The sequence below is a fragment of the Lepidochelys olivacea genome (genome assembly GCF_965140295.1).
Source record: "Lepidochelys olivacea isolate rLepOli2 genome assembly, chromosome: 1".
NCBI lineage: Eukaryota > Metazoa > Chordata > Testudines > Cheloniidae > Lepidochelys > Lepidochelys olivacea.
In genome coordinates this window covers 261,300,742-261,314,891 of record NC_140411.1, presented here as the reverse complement: position 1 = coordinate 261,314,891, position 14,150 = coordinate 261,300,742, and the positions used below count along the sequence as shown (strand labels likewise).

At 43.6% G+C, this 14,150-nt stretch overlaps 2 protein-coding genes across 6 annotated transcripts in view; both read right to left on the bottom strand.

Moving 5' to 3' along the window:
- SGSM3 (small G protein signaling modulator 3) overlaps window positions 1–13,953 on the bottom strand; it is a 57,146-nt gene extending 43,193 nt beyond the window's left edge. For 4 of the 5 annotated variants that reach the window (XM_084644508.1, XM_084644509.1, XM_084644507.1 and 1 more), the window contains exons 1-2: window positions 13,824–13,953; window positions 7,785–7,859 (exon numbers count right to left, since the gene is read on the bottom strand). The gene's annotated coding sequence lies outside the window, so the exon portion shown is untranslated. Of the gene's footprint in view, window positions 1–2,387; window positions 2,407–7,784; window positions 7,860–13,823 lie in introns of those variants that run through there. The other variant, XM_084644510.1, reaches the window with a different exon arrangement.
- Window positions 2,628–4,373, bottom strand: JRK (Jrk helix-turn-helix protein; the record flags this gene model as incomplete). Its single annotated transcript, XM_084632667.1, has 1 exon — window positions 2,628–4,373. One exon carries the CDS (start codon window positions 4,371–4,373, stop codon window positions 2,628–2,630), a length of 1,746 nt encoding a protein of 581 aa, XP_084488793.1.
- Window positions 13,954–14,150: the final 197 nt, after the last annotated feature.

Genomic DNA, 14,150 nt, shown 5'->3' with positions numbered 1-14,150 from the left:
GTGACACCACTGATCTGTACACCAGGCCATAAAATAATTTCTATACATAACAGGTAGTGAACAAAGCAAGAGCTCTTGCAGAGCTTGTTCAATGCACACATTCACTATTGCAGCTAAGTTAGCCATGCAATTCGGAAAATACACTCTTCCCACAGCTACAACATGGGCAAGGAGCACTAAGAAATTATATCCGTGGAAGTGCAAGCTTTCAAACCCTCAGAACTCTCTCAAATCAAACCCAGTTTTTACCTAACATTCACAGTCCCACTTGAGGACAATTTCCATGCAAAATGTCAACTTCCAGTATCGAAACATTTTGGTGCTACAGCTACTAGCACCAAAAGACCAACACAAAAAACCACAATGTACGGCAATAATATCGACAGATATAGTTAAATGATATGGAAGTCCCCTGTGATGTTTTGGGGAACATCCACACCAGTAGTATTCTGTCACAGCCTGCTTTATGTGTGCCTTTATGCTGTCCAGTTTTGGTTCAGAGCCCTGACACCAGTAGCTTGCCCACAAGCACAAAACATATCTACATTACAAAAATACCCTAATACCCCCACACCTGTAGCAGCGAGTCTCAGTGCCCGGGTCAACTGACTTGCAGGGCTCACACTGGAGGGCTCACAATCTTGCTTGGGTTGGAGACTGGGCTCTGAAACCTGGGGGAGGGGGGTGGTTCTCAGAGCTGGGGCTTCAGCCCAGAGGGAACACCTACACTGCTACTGTGAGTCCCACAGCGAGAGCACAAATCAGTTGACCTGGGCTCTGAGACTCACTGATGCGGGAATATTTTGCAGCGTAGCAGTACTCAAAGTCTCACCCTGGCTTCCACCAGCCTAGTAACACCGTGCAGGGTGACACCAACATCACTTCCAGTCCTGCGTCTCCCCAAATCCAGCCACCCTGAGTTCTTAATTACCAGACACTTGGGATTTTTCCCCTCTGGTTCATTACCCCCGAAAGTGTGAAACTAATCCCCAGCTGGCAGCTTGCTTTGGCATATACTCTCCACACAGTTTGCACATCAGAGACGTGCTTGAGGCAAAAAACAAACAAAAGGTGTATTTAAGAGAAATATCACATTCAAGAAATGGAACTAGTGCGGGAGACCAAACATACAAAAGTTACACTGCAAACAAAGATGAATCTTCAGGATTTATACTTTTGAATTAGATAAAAATACCTTTCCTAATACAATTTACCTGTTTCCTCAACTGTTTCCCAGCGTACCCCATCCCAGAGAGGATCCAGCATTTCATGGCTAATACCTGTCAAGTGACTGTCCATCACTTCAAACCCCTTCACTTTTTAAGAAATTTTCAGGTTTCTTTTCTTCTTTAGTCACTATAAATATCAAAGTGGGAAAAACACCCTTGTTTCTTAGGCCTTGTCTACACTACCACTTAGAGCTGAAACTTTCTTCGCCCAGGGATGTGAAAAAACACACCCCTGAGCAATGCAAGTTTCAGCGCTGTAAAGTGCGACTACACAGCCGCATTAAAGCACTGCTGAGGCAGCGCTTTAACGTTGGCTGTGTAGACATATCCCTAGTTTTCCAAGACTGGTGTTTTCTTTTCAGTTTCAGGTTGTTTCAATGTTTTCCCATGAACTTTAATGGTTCATCATTTGTCTTTTCCAGCGTTGTACAATTCTAGGTGCTCGGAGCTAGTCTTGTCTGGCTGGGGAGGCAGCCCCTTCCCTGCCTGATGCCACACTGAGAGATAGAGCTGAATGTTGCCACACAAATTATGAAAGCAGTTTTATATATATACACAAATACATACATTCATAGCCACAGTCTCCGTGTGTATGCGTTATCATAATGATGTTCGTGTTCAGAACATTACAAGATTTCACAAAAGACCTTATTCAACATATTTTACAGCATAATGACATTGTATACAATCTGTTTATTCAACTGATTATTTTGGGAGGAGATTTAACCCCCTATTCTCCTCTTGGGGTGTCCAGACCTTGACTGTTACCCCCGAGCCACTTGAAAACAATTGAACCCCTTCTGTTCAAACTTCCACACGCACACACAAGTCATCTCTGGGTGGAGAAAATTCCAACTTGCCAACTGAAAATATGGACAGTTATGTGTGAGACAAACAAAGTTGTAACTGGAAACAAACATCCTCAGCTACAGCTGACTGCAGTGTTCCAGCTACAGTACACTTGTCAAGCGTGTAACCATGCACTTTACAAGGATATACAGTAAAAGCTTTGTTATCTGGCATGTTGGGAGAATGGGGGTGCCGGTTAGTCAAAAATTCTGGTCAACTAAGAGTTATACTTACCAATGGAATACCAATTTTCAAAGAATTAGAATACAATAAAATGAATAAAGTATAAAATAGAATACAGGTACTCACCAATCCAGTAGTAATACTGCATGGCAGAGTGTTGGTTTCTTGAAGCACTTAGGTGTATAAAGGTAAAGTTTTCTATATAGTAGGTTATCTGATGACACTACATATCACTATGGGCAGCGCATGGCGTACACCCAGATCACTAAAAACAACACTTCAACTAAAACAATACTGAACATAATTTAATCTTTCTTTGATGATTCAGATGGCACTTCAGGATCTTGCAGTTCCTCAGGGTCATCATTAATCAACATCAATTATCATTGTAGATGTAGAAGGTGTAGGAGATTGGGCTGAATCTGTACTGACCCTATGACACACCCTGGAAGCTGTTTTTTTGCCTAATTTCCTTATATCAGCTTGCTTACAGGTCTTCTGCCTCTTTTGCATAAAAGTAGAGTGCAGAATGTGCAACTGCATAACCTCCTGGGCAGTATAACATGGTTGCCTTTCTGTAAATTTAATTATTGTATCAAAAGCTGAAGCAGCCTTTCCCCAAGTTATTTTGTCCTCTTCACTAAAATCATCTTCTTCACTGTCTTTATCAGTGTCCTTTGACTTTTCAGTTTTCAAAACATTCGCTATTATTTCCGTATCAGTAAGTGTGTGTGTCACTTCAACCTCCTTGTCAGCTTCAACCCACTCTTCTAGCTCACTTTCATGAAGTTTGTTGATGGGGTGTGAAGGAGGAGTATCCTTCACCATTTCAAGAATTTGTGCTAATGTATTTTTTCTAACTCTTACTTTAAAGCTTTCAAATTCATCTTCATCAGAAGACACTTCTGCAAACATAACACTAGGCCACAATTTTATCCAAGCTCTCCTTAATGTTTCACTTTTAACTGAATTCCAGGCACAAGCAACATTAAAAACTGCATCTTTTATATTATAAAGAGATTGAAAGTCCTGTATAGTGCCTTCATGATTGATCAACTTTCTCAGGAAATCTCTTCTGTAATAACATTTCATATTCTGGATAATGCCCTGGTCCATAGGTTGAATCAATGAAGCAACACTGGCAGGCAGGAAGATGGTAAAAATATTACCAGACACTAATTCTGTTTCATGAGGGTGAGCTCTACAATTGTCTAGCAATAGAATAGCTTTGCTATCTTCAGGTAAGCTTATTTTTCTAAAATGTTCTTTCACTGCAGCTACAAAAACATGATGAAACCAATCATAAAAAATTTCTTTGTTCATCCATGAATTACCTTGTGCTTTGTAAACAACAGGTAAATGTGCAACACCTTTGAAAGCTCTAGGATGACTATACTTCCCAATCACCAAAAGTTTTATTTTATGCAAGCCTGCAGCATTAGCACACGTAAGAACAGTTAGTCTGTCTTTATTCTGCTTAAAACCAGCAGCTCTAGATTCACTTGCACCTGCTACGGTAGAATTCGGCAAGCATCGCCAAAATAGGCAAGTTTCATCAGCATTATAAATTTGTTCAGGGGATAGATCATGTTCAGCAATTAAATTCCTAAAAAATTCACAATATTTTTCTGCAGCTTCATGGTCAGCCGATTTTTGTTCGCCGGATACATCTAGCTTTCTAATGCCGTGACGAAGTTTAAAACATGAAAGCCATCCATCAGAAAATGCACATGGCTCAGTCAATTGCATTTGCTTATAAAAATCTTTTGCCTTTTCAATGAGCATTGGGCCAGATATAGAGGCACCCTCTGATCGTTTCAATAAAAACCATTCATATAAAACACTGTCTAGCTGCTCCAATTTAGGCGTATGCAGAGTACGGCGTTGTTCAACAGCTTTATTTGACTCACAACTAGCAAAAAATTTGAGCAGTTGTCCTTTCTGAGCCTTGATGTCATATATTGTGGACGAGCCAACATTGTACTCTTGCATCAAAACATTCCTATTCTCACCCTTTTCAAGACGTGTACAAATATCTATTTTCTGTTTTAATGTCAACACAACTCTCTTACGCTTCTTTCCTTTGCTTTTCGCTGGTATTTTGGATGCCATGATGGTAGGGTGGTGTTGATATTTTACGATAAACACAGGACAATGCACAGAGTAATAAACCGACCGATCACAATGGCGATACAAACAGAAAGAATAGCAGTCAGCTTTTCTCGGCTAACTCGAGCCTAGTCCGACTGCTCTCGGAAAAACTTGGGTCCCGAATAGCTTCAGCATCGATTCTGGTTAGCTTTGGCATTGGTCCCAGTTACTAGATTGAAGATTTGTATTGGCAGAGATCAGAAATGCTGGTTTCTAGAGCTTTCTGGTTGGTAAAGTGCTGGATAACACAGCTTTTACTGTATACAGTTACTTTTTTTTTTTTTTTTTAAATAGTGCAGTTTTCCTTTAAAAACGGAGGTGTGGAAAAGACAGATGTAAATTCACTTGAACTTCCGCTTCACACTGCTGAGCCAGCTGTTAATATTCCTGCTTTCTCTCTCACAGCTGCAATAGGAAACAGCTTTCAATTATCTGGCTTTAGGCAAACACCCAGATAACAGTCTCCTATTGTGTGTTTGTTTTACCTGGTCAGCCCCCTTTGCCATTTGATCTCCAGTTAACCCTCACATGACAGCAGTTCAGCTTTGGATGTGAAGCAGACTGGTGGAGTCAGATATGAGCTCCTTTCCAGTACTGGCTGCCCAGGGTCTCTAGCACAAGAAGAGAAACTTCCACCCAGGAGTGCCCTTCCTCAATTGATACATATTATATATATATATATATATATATATATAACAATGAGAACAATAAGAATCCATTTAGAAAGGAGTAACAAAACAGCATCCCATCTAGCAAGTTTCCCAATAAGTCTTCAGCAAGACAAAAACCAATAAACCTAAGTTTTCAGTAACAATACAAAAAAGAGCAATCAATGGAAATTGTTGAAGTGACACAATCAGCTGAGAAGTTATACTTCTCACTGGAATTATTTTTTACCCACTAGTGTTAAGAGTAATATCTACTATGACTATAAAGAAGTGAGCAATGGAAAAATACCCCACCCCACCCCCCCGCTTAATTTGTACATTTGACAGCACTTTGCATATACTTAGTTCCCTATTTCCCCTGTTCTTTCTGAAAAAAGAAAAGGAGTACTTGTGGCCCTTAGAGACTAACCAATTTATTAGAGCATAAGCTTTCATGAGCTACACGAAAGCTTATGCTCTAATAAATTGGTTAGTCTCTAAGGTGCCACAAGTACTCCTTTTCTTTTTGCGAATACAGACTAACACGGCTGTTACTCTGAAACCTGTTCTTTCTGAGTCTGTCATACAGCAACAGGACAGAAACATTTTAGAAAAGAAGAAAGATAGACTGTAAAGACACAAACATTGGCCCAGGGACTTGGAGACAGATGTGGCACCAGAAAGCTTTCTCAGTACATATTTTAAAACTGCATGCTGACAGTGTCAACTTCAAACATCCAGATTGAACCTCCCAGTCACAGAAACGAGAGATGAAAAATCTGTATTTGTTCTAGTTCATCTCCTCCAGCCCTCACAAAAAGTTTTTGCTTTAGAATTTGAATCAGGATTCACCAAATCAAATCCGCTACAGCAAGTCCCACCCTCACCCTTGCATCTCCCCTTCCCACTCAGGTCAGGTGGTAGCATATCCTGGATCTGCAAGTGCCATTTGCTCCTCAAGTCAATATTTGCTGTGAGTGCCTGTGAAACCGGAGTCTTCCTCCCAACCATAATTAAACTAGCAATTGAAGAAGGCGGAACATACACCTGGGAGAAAGGAAACACAAGATCCAGGAAGGGCCTATAACAGACAATGCAGGGTGCTGCCCTACCCTAGCAGAGTGACACCCAGTTAAGTTTTTACACCTATGCACAATTCCACGTGGATCTCATCCCTTATCACATCCAGATTAAACAGTTTCTATTACACTTGTAGACCTGACTCATTCCAGGAAACGTCTCTGCAAGGTTTATAACCTACTAGCCTAGCAGTGTTTTGGGTTGCTGTAAATACACAGTATAAGGACAGGAATGATGCAATGACAGTGAATTAACCCTCTGACTTTATCTCTAGTGACCACATGATTTAGAGCAACAGTTAAAGGAGTTTAAATGACTTCATCCTCGTTCCCCCTGTGCATCACATCAGACCTCATAAAAGTCTGCTGATGATCGGGTAGTCACTGCTCCAAAGGGATCCTTGGACTGGAATAGCAGGAGGTGTGCCAGGTCAAAATTGGGGTTTCATGGCAGAGCTATGTTGGTAAGTGGGCACAGAGGGATGGTGGCTTGCCAGGATCTAGAGTGTAGGGAGAACACTCAGTACTTAAATGGTCCCCAATCACTGAAATCATTGTGAATGAAGGAGATTGATTGTATGTTTGCGGCAGGAGGAAAGGGGAGAGAAGACAAGACCTATCCTTTGTCTCCTGCAGTGCCTCCTATCACACAAATCCAGAGCTCTACAGTTGGTAGAATGACTCAAAATCTAGAATTAACAACCAAAGAAATGCAAACTGGAACTCCTTGTCTCCTCCCAGCTTGAATCTACTACAGAAGTTTGCAAGAGGCTTTTATGCACCTCTTTGAAAGTGTAATTATGGTCAGAAAAGTAATTAATTTAAAATGCCATCTTCTTAGGCAGCAGATCTGCTCCCTATGTGCAGCAGTTGTCTCATTATAACAGCAAGAAAAATAAAGGTTTTATGAGCCCTGCAGACTCATCACTCAGCCCATCCTGGCTCATGCAAAAGCAACAGAATGATTAATTAAATTTCCAATTGCAAGGCCACATTCAAACCTCTAATTCACTTTGAAGATAACATAAGAGAGGACAGAATCTTGTTGCCTGGTGATAATAAGCCAGGAAGAATCCAGCTTGACTTTCAGATCACAGTTTGACATAGTAGGGCTGGCACAGAAAAATTAAAAATAAAAAAAATTATACACTGTGCACATCTGATTATGGAGCCATTGAGATACAATGAACATGGAAGTCCAACATGCCAACATTTTTCAGAGCAGAACTGCGCTTTAACATTCATTTTAAAATACAAAAAAAGGAGTGGTATTTTATCTACCGGGCTCCAAAGCAGACAAATCACTCTGTGCAAGAGAGACATGCTGGCCAGCTAGAATCATGAGAGGCTCTAGCATCTGCCTAAATCATTTATCACACTCTAAACCTGGAGACTGCAAAGCCCACCCACATTCATCACAATAACAGGTCTGTGAAAGGAAACCTCAGGCCAGGGATTTGCAGACTCCCTGGGATACCAGTGCTGACCCCTCAACCTTCAAGCCCTTGGAGAAGCAGAGAACAGCTGATAAATTCCTGAGGGTAGCTGGTACCCAACCCTATATAAAAAAACTGAGTGTTAAGATTTTACTGTACTGTTCTGGAAAAGAACTAAACATAGTCCACCATTTTGCCGAGACCACTTACCTTTGCCAAGTGGACGTGCTTTTCCCTCTTGAATGTCCCACGCTGCTCTTCTTTTCATTGGGTTGGAGAGAGGACCTTTGGTGGGAGGAAAGAGAAGCACGCACAGTGGTCTTCATACAAAGAAGAAATGGAATAGGCAAAGCACCCACAAATATCTATGGTTTAACATTGGAAGGGGTATGTATGGGTGTGTGGAGAAGATGGACAAAATATGGCCTAGCGAAGCCTTTTCCATCTCTAATTTCTATTATATGTTGAAACATCCTTTGCTCCAAATGTAGACAGTGATCACTTTAGGGATATGTTAGCAAGTGGGGTACAATTATGCCCAGATTCCCATGTGTGTCTAGCGCATCTTGAAGAACAAGGCTGAAGGTTTCAAAGGCCTTCCTTATTAAATGCTACTGCAAAAATGTAACCAAGTGTTTTATAACTATAGGTTATAAGGAGTCACCAAACCTCTCCTCCCTGGGGATGTTATACCCAATTTCGGCAAAGTCAAAGTTTTTTCAGCCAATTAAGCATAACTGTAATAGTTCCATTTAGGTATAACTTTTCATATCCAAAGCACTCTACAGTTAATTAACCCTAACAGCTTCCTGTGACACTAAGCATCACTGTAGTCACACCCTACACATGACCGCAATAATAATTGCGCAAAATATGCCTTGTGAGGTAACATTTTAAAACTACCACCACATTGATCATTAATATTTTTCCACGATGTATGCACACAATGGGTATTAAGAGTTATGAATATATGCTAGAATTATAACTAAGGTGTGTATAAACCAAATATACACAGGGGGATTTGGGTCTATCTTAAGCAAAGGAATGTGTGTTTACCTCAATTTAAATACAAGCAGTAAACAGATCCATCAAACTAACAAGGAGTGGAGGCAAACCATACTAACAAGTGGAGGAGAAGACACCATGGTGTTTACACCCAGGAGAGAGAGAAGCTTGGTCTGGGTTTTACTTTTTAAACAATCAATTTCAAAGGTTTATTGGTCTATAAAGACAGGGGGATAGGAAGCCCACAGGAAGGGGAAGAACAGCAAGACCGATGGATTTTGGGAGAGATAAGCAAAGACGGAAGCCATCTTTGGCATCCATCACTAGACAGACCCCTTGCAAGCTGAGAAAAATGGGTCCTTCAAACAAGGGGGGCTGAAGTCTCTGGAATTGAATATAGATGAGAAACCTACTTAGACGAAGATCTTTCACTTAAGGAGACAAAGGAAACCAGCACCTTGTACTTCTGTGGAAGGTCCTGACTGAGGGAAAGTCAGCCATGGCTGGGTAGAAGAATGACTGATGAGAGAAACCATCATGAACAAAGCCTGTAGCTAGCTAGATTATGTTTTAGACTTTTAGAAATGTATTTTGTTTTGTTTCACTTGTAACTCTTTCTATCTTCATTCCTTATACATGTTTAATCATATATATATTTTGTTAGTAAATTTATGTAATTTTTACCATAAATCTACTCAGCTCTGTGTTTAAAGGGAAGGGTGTATTTCCTGCCAGTTAAGTTAATAAGCTGTGAAGTGTTTTGTGTCTTTAGAGGAACAAACAAGCTATATTATTTCTCTGAACTGTCCAAAAGAGGGCTGGACATTGCAGAGCACACAGTTTTGGGAAAATTCAGGACTGTGTTGGGGTTACCCTGCAAGTAGTAACTACGGTTGGTGGAGTGGGGCTGTGGGACCGCACACCACCAGACTACCAGCATACAGGTCACACACCTTGAGTGTCTGTGGGCCTGGCAGCCCTGGTTCAGCAGCTCTGACCCCAGTAGCCTGTCTTCAGCCCCACAGTTCCATGCTGATTTTGGAACCTATTCAGTGACAGCCAGTCTGCTCAGTTTACAAGATTTTTTTTTCTGCCAGCCCTGCAAACTCACCCTGAGACACCAGAGTCAAGCTGAGTTTTATTTTGCTCACCCAACATCACCAGTAATAAAAAGCCCTGCAAGTAAAATTACGGCCTTAGTGACACTAGTACCTTCCAAGGCCTCTGATGGGTTTGCACAGGTTTAACTGACTGGACCTGTAAGTCTGTTGACAATGCACAAGGAAGAACAGATTCCAATTCACTCTCTCATAGCTTTGTTGGCTCTGCAGGGCTAACAAGAGCAAAAGGCAGGACTAGATTCATCAGATGTGACTCTGAATAAACCCAGGTAGCAGATCTGTTGAACACCACTCTGCTGAGCGGAGCTGCAATTTAAGAGCTGTATTCAGGGCCACAGTCAGATGACTCCTTTCAGAACTCTGCTTTTCTTTAAAATCTAAAAACATGACATCCTGCACTGTAAGGCTACTCCCACCCAGACCACTGTCCAGGATCTGCTGGAAATGCTCCTTTATAACACATGCCACATGTTAAACTACTTAGGCCCAGAACCTGCAAACTATTATACACTAGTAACTTTATATGCATGTTCTCAAAGAAGCTGGACTATATTAGGACCATTAACAGCTATAGTGGTATGAGATAAGAATGATGTAAAAGTGATCATATTTCATGCCTGTGGGAATGAGGAAGGATTTCTTTTTCCCTACTACAACTTTGTACACTTGGCCTGCTACATTCTCATTGTTTTCTCCACTCATTCCTCAAGCATCAGGAACTAGACACTGCCAAGGGGAAGACTTGGGACTGACTGACCCAGTAGCACTGTTGTAGGAAGTGATGTACCAGACCAATTACACTTATGGTCTGCCCCAATGTGGTATCTCCTTTGTTTGTAAGTCTCAGAAGTCAAGTCTATTTTCACCTTTCCTAGGGGTATTGTTAGCAAATCCTACTCTCTAAATAGCCAGACCGCTGCATTACCAACATCAATTGTTGTGTTTCCATTTAGAATGAGCAGACATACCACTTCATCAGAAACAAACATACACATGGTGGAACCAACACTCCCTTCTTCTCCAGCCTGATGTTGTCAACAGTACTGATGTGGAGAGCTGAGGAATATGCATCTCCCCTCATCAGGAGGGTCCCTGGAGGTTACTTTGCATGAGATGATCCTGCCTTGTTTTTAGCAGTTCTGATGGAAGGCACGAAGGGAGGATTCTCTTGTTTTATGGCAACAGAAAGGTAGGTGTTTAAACAGAAATAGTTGCTAATGTGAAGCACAGAATGCTGGAGTTGTGAAACTAACACCTGCATTCAGGAACACAGGGCTTGCTGCATTTGATCAGACCACTTGTCCATCTTGTCAGCTATCCTGTCTGAAATGGCTAATTCTCGATGCTTCCAAGGAGAGTGTAAAGTCTCCATAATGCACCTAAACAACTGAACAATACCATACCATATTCTTGACCCTAACAAGTGATTTACAGCTGCAGGGAAGCTTGAGGATCTACCACTTGTAACTGTTACTTTGGCTCTATCACTGCAGAGGTCTTCTCGTCATTCAAAGAAATCTCTAATGCTTTCTGAATCTCAATTTTTTTTCTTCCCAGTTTTTGGTGAGAAGTGCCAGATTAACAATCTTGGAGATGAAAGCCGTTCATTCATTTGCAGAAGATACAATCCAGAGTGTGGAGTCCTCAAGCGATTCCCTCTCTGATATCTCCATGAATGACATCTTCTAACATTACAGAAACACACCCTCAGATCTGATGCCAACTGGCAATAATTTATATATTCTGTTATTTTTAAAAGGGGTTAATGTAAACTTGTATTAGTAAGATATGGCCAATCACCACCCTGACCACTCTGTGTGTTGTGCCCCTTCCCCCTACTACCTCTCTTTTATGTCCTTAGATTGTGAGTTCTTTGGGGCAAGAATCAAGCCTTCTTTTCTGTTTGGAAAGTGCTGAGCACACTGAGGGCACTACAGGTAATATATAATGAAATAATATTACCCAACACATCCCTCTAGTGTCTGTGGCAGCCCCAAGACTGTTCTGGAATCCAGATTATCCAGCAAAAAGCAGTGTTATGATCTGTACTGAAGGACTGTGTACCATTGCTTCTTCTGGGCTGGTAGGTGCCCCAAGTGATTCTAAGATCTAGCCTATACACCCTGCAATGCCTGTTTCCAGTTCCAACAGTATCTTGTATTTTCTCTTGTTCTTTAGCACTAACAGATGCTTGACTTCTTGAAACACACTTGGTGCTTTAGTCCGCCCTCCAGATATTGCAACAAGATGCACTGAGGAGGATTGTGATGTCACAAAGCAGGGTGCTATGACATCACATAAAAATAAGTAGGGATGTGGCTGTTGAAATCTACAGCAAGGAAATGCCTGCTTAAATTCAAAACATTCTTAAAGAACTAGAATGAGAGAAATATAAACACAGGAGAAGAAAAGAGATTAAGCCCCATTCACCATGATTATTGTTCCCTCTTCTGCATTTACATATTCTTGTATGAGGAATTACATAAGTTCCCTGCCTTCACTCTGATTTTGATGTATTCTGAAATTCAGAGGGTTTGCATTACACCCATTCATGCCCCAAACCTGGAGGCTATTGTCATGATGCTGGTCATCTTATAGCTGTTCCTCTTCCCTCACCCCCCAGCTTTACAACACCAGACAGAACAGGAGTCAGTCTCTCCTCTCAGCATATCTGAACAGAAACTGAGAACAAGGGGAAATAAAAGGCAGGCAAGATCTGATTAGTGGCAAAAAGGCGAAAAAGTTGGCCACTGGGGATTGGCGACAACCAAGGCAAAGCAATAGCATACCTGTAATTCATGAGCAGCCTCTAGGCAAGTCTGAATAAAGTAAAATAGAAGAGGGACAAGGGCAGAGACAAAGTGCAAGAAAAGACCAAAGGAATAAAAAAAAGATGGATAGAAAGAAGGCAGGAGATGATGCCCCTAAAACCTAATTAAATCCAGTCATGAATCCTTGTATAAAATGAGTCAGAAAGTTGCAGTGCAGCCCCTGAGTCACCAGATCAAGTGAAATGGAATCTTCCTAGGGGCTGTAGAGGAGAGACCACCCTTAAGTCACCTCAGTGGTGAGGGAAGGGATATGAATAGGGTGGCCAGATGTCCCGATTTTATTGGGACAGTCCCAATTTTTGGGTCTTTTTCTTATATTGGCTCCTATTACCCCCCACCCCCATCTCATTTTTTCCCACTTGCTGTTTGGTCACCCCAGATATGAATACAGAGGCAGGACAGAAGCCTACCCTACCACCGACCAGGGTTCAACCCTCCTTTTGCTGATAAAAATTATAAGTATGGTTTTGGTCATCCAGAAATACAGGAGAAGGAAGATATTTTGTTAACATTTCAGCTCCTGGCAGGGCAGCTGTATTCAAACAGACCCATTTGGTTTCATATTTGGCAGGATTCGTACCTTCCAGGCCCAATTCTCTTAACTGCAAACCACCGTGGAAATCTGGAGGAAGCATACCGAAGTGGAATGTGGGTGTGTACAAAAGGAAAACACCCCTGTATGTGAAGGGTGCCCATCTGAGCCAACAGACACGCACGCAGGTCTCTGTGAATAAACCACCGCTGTGGAGGGGTCCCAGGTGAGGGGGTATTTCCACCCACTGCCCAGCCCGCAGGGTTGCAGGCGTCAGAGGACAAGCTACGCTCCCCCTCAAGATGCGGGGCAGCAGAGTGCCGGGAGGGAGAGATTACGTGCCCCGTGGGCTCCTTATCGAGGCTGTAGGGCCCCATCTGCTCCCTCTTCCCCTGACCCACCCCCGGGAAAGCCGCTTTCTGCACGTCGGGCCGTTCTCAGCCAGGCGTCCCCGCCCGGCCCGTGGCTGCCCGGCCAGCCGCGCTGGTCTCAGCCCGTCAGGCGCGGCCGCTGCTGACAGAGCCCAGGGCTCTGCCCGGTCCCTCTGTGCCTACGCCCTGCCCCGGCCGCGAGCCGTTCTCGGGCTCCAGCCCTGCCCCCCGGCCGCGAGCCGTTCTCGGGCTCCAGCCCTGCCCCCCGGCCGCCGCCGCCGCCGGTCCCTCGCCTGCCAGCCGCCCCGGCTCGGCCGGCCGGGTCCGTCCCGCTGCACGCGTTCGCCCCCGCGCCCCCGCCAGCTGGCTGCCCCCCGCCCCCGGCTCACTTGCTCCGCGTGCCGCTCCCCCCGGCCGGGAGGGGGGCGCCCCCCAGTCCGCCGCCTCAGCCCCCGCCCTGCTGCAGCCGCCGCTGCTGCCAGAGACCGACAGGTTCAACCGCCGTCAGCACCACCGACTCGCCCCTCCCCCCCAGCGCTGCGCATGCGCGGCACCGAAGCAGCGCCGGGGGGCATTATGGGGAATGTAGTCTTAGAGGGCCGCGCGGCGGAGCTCTTCCCCCCACCAGCGCGCAGCCTGGCGCCCTAGGCCTGCCTCGCGCCGGCTGCCCGCCACAGCTCCCGCGCTTCCCCCGCCGCCGGCACGCGCGAGGCTGC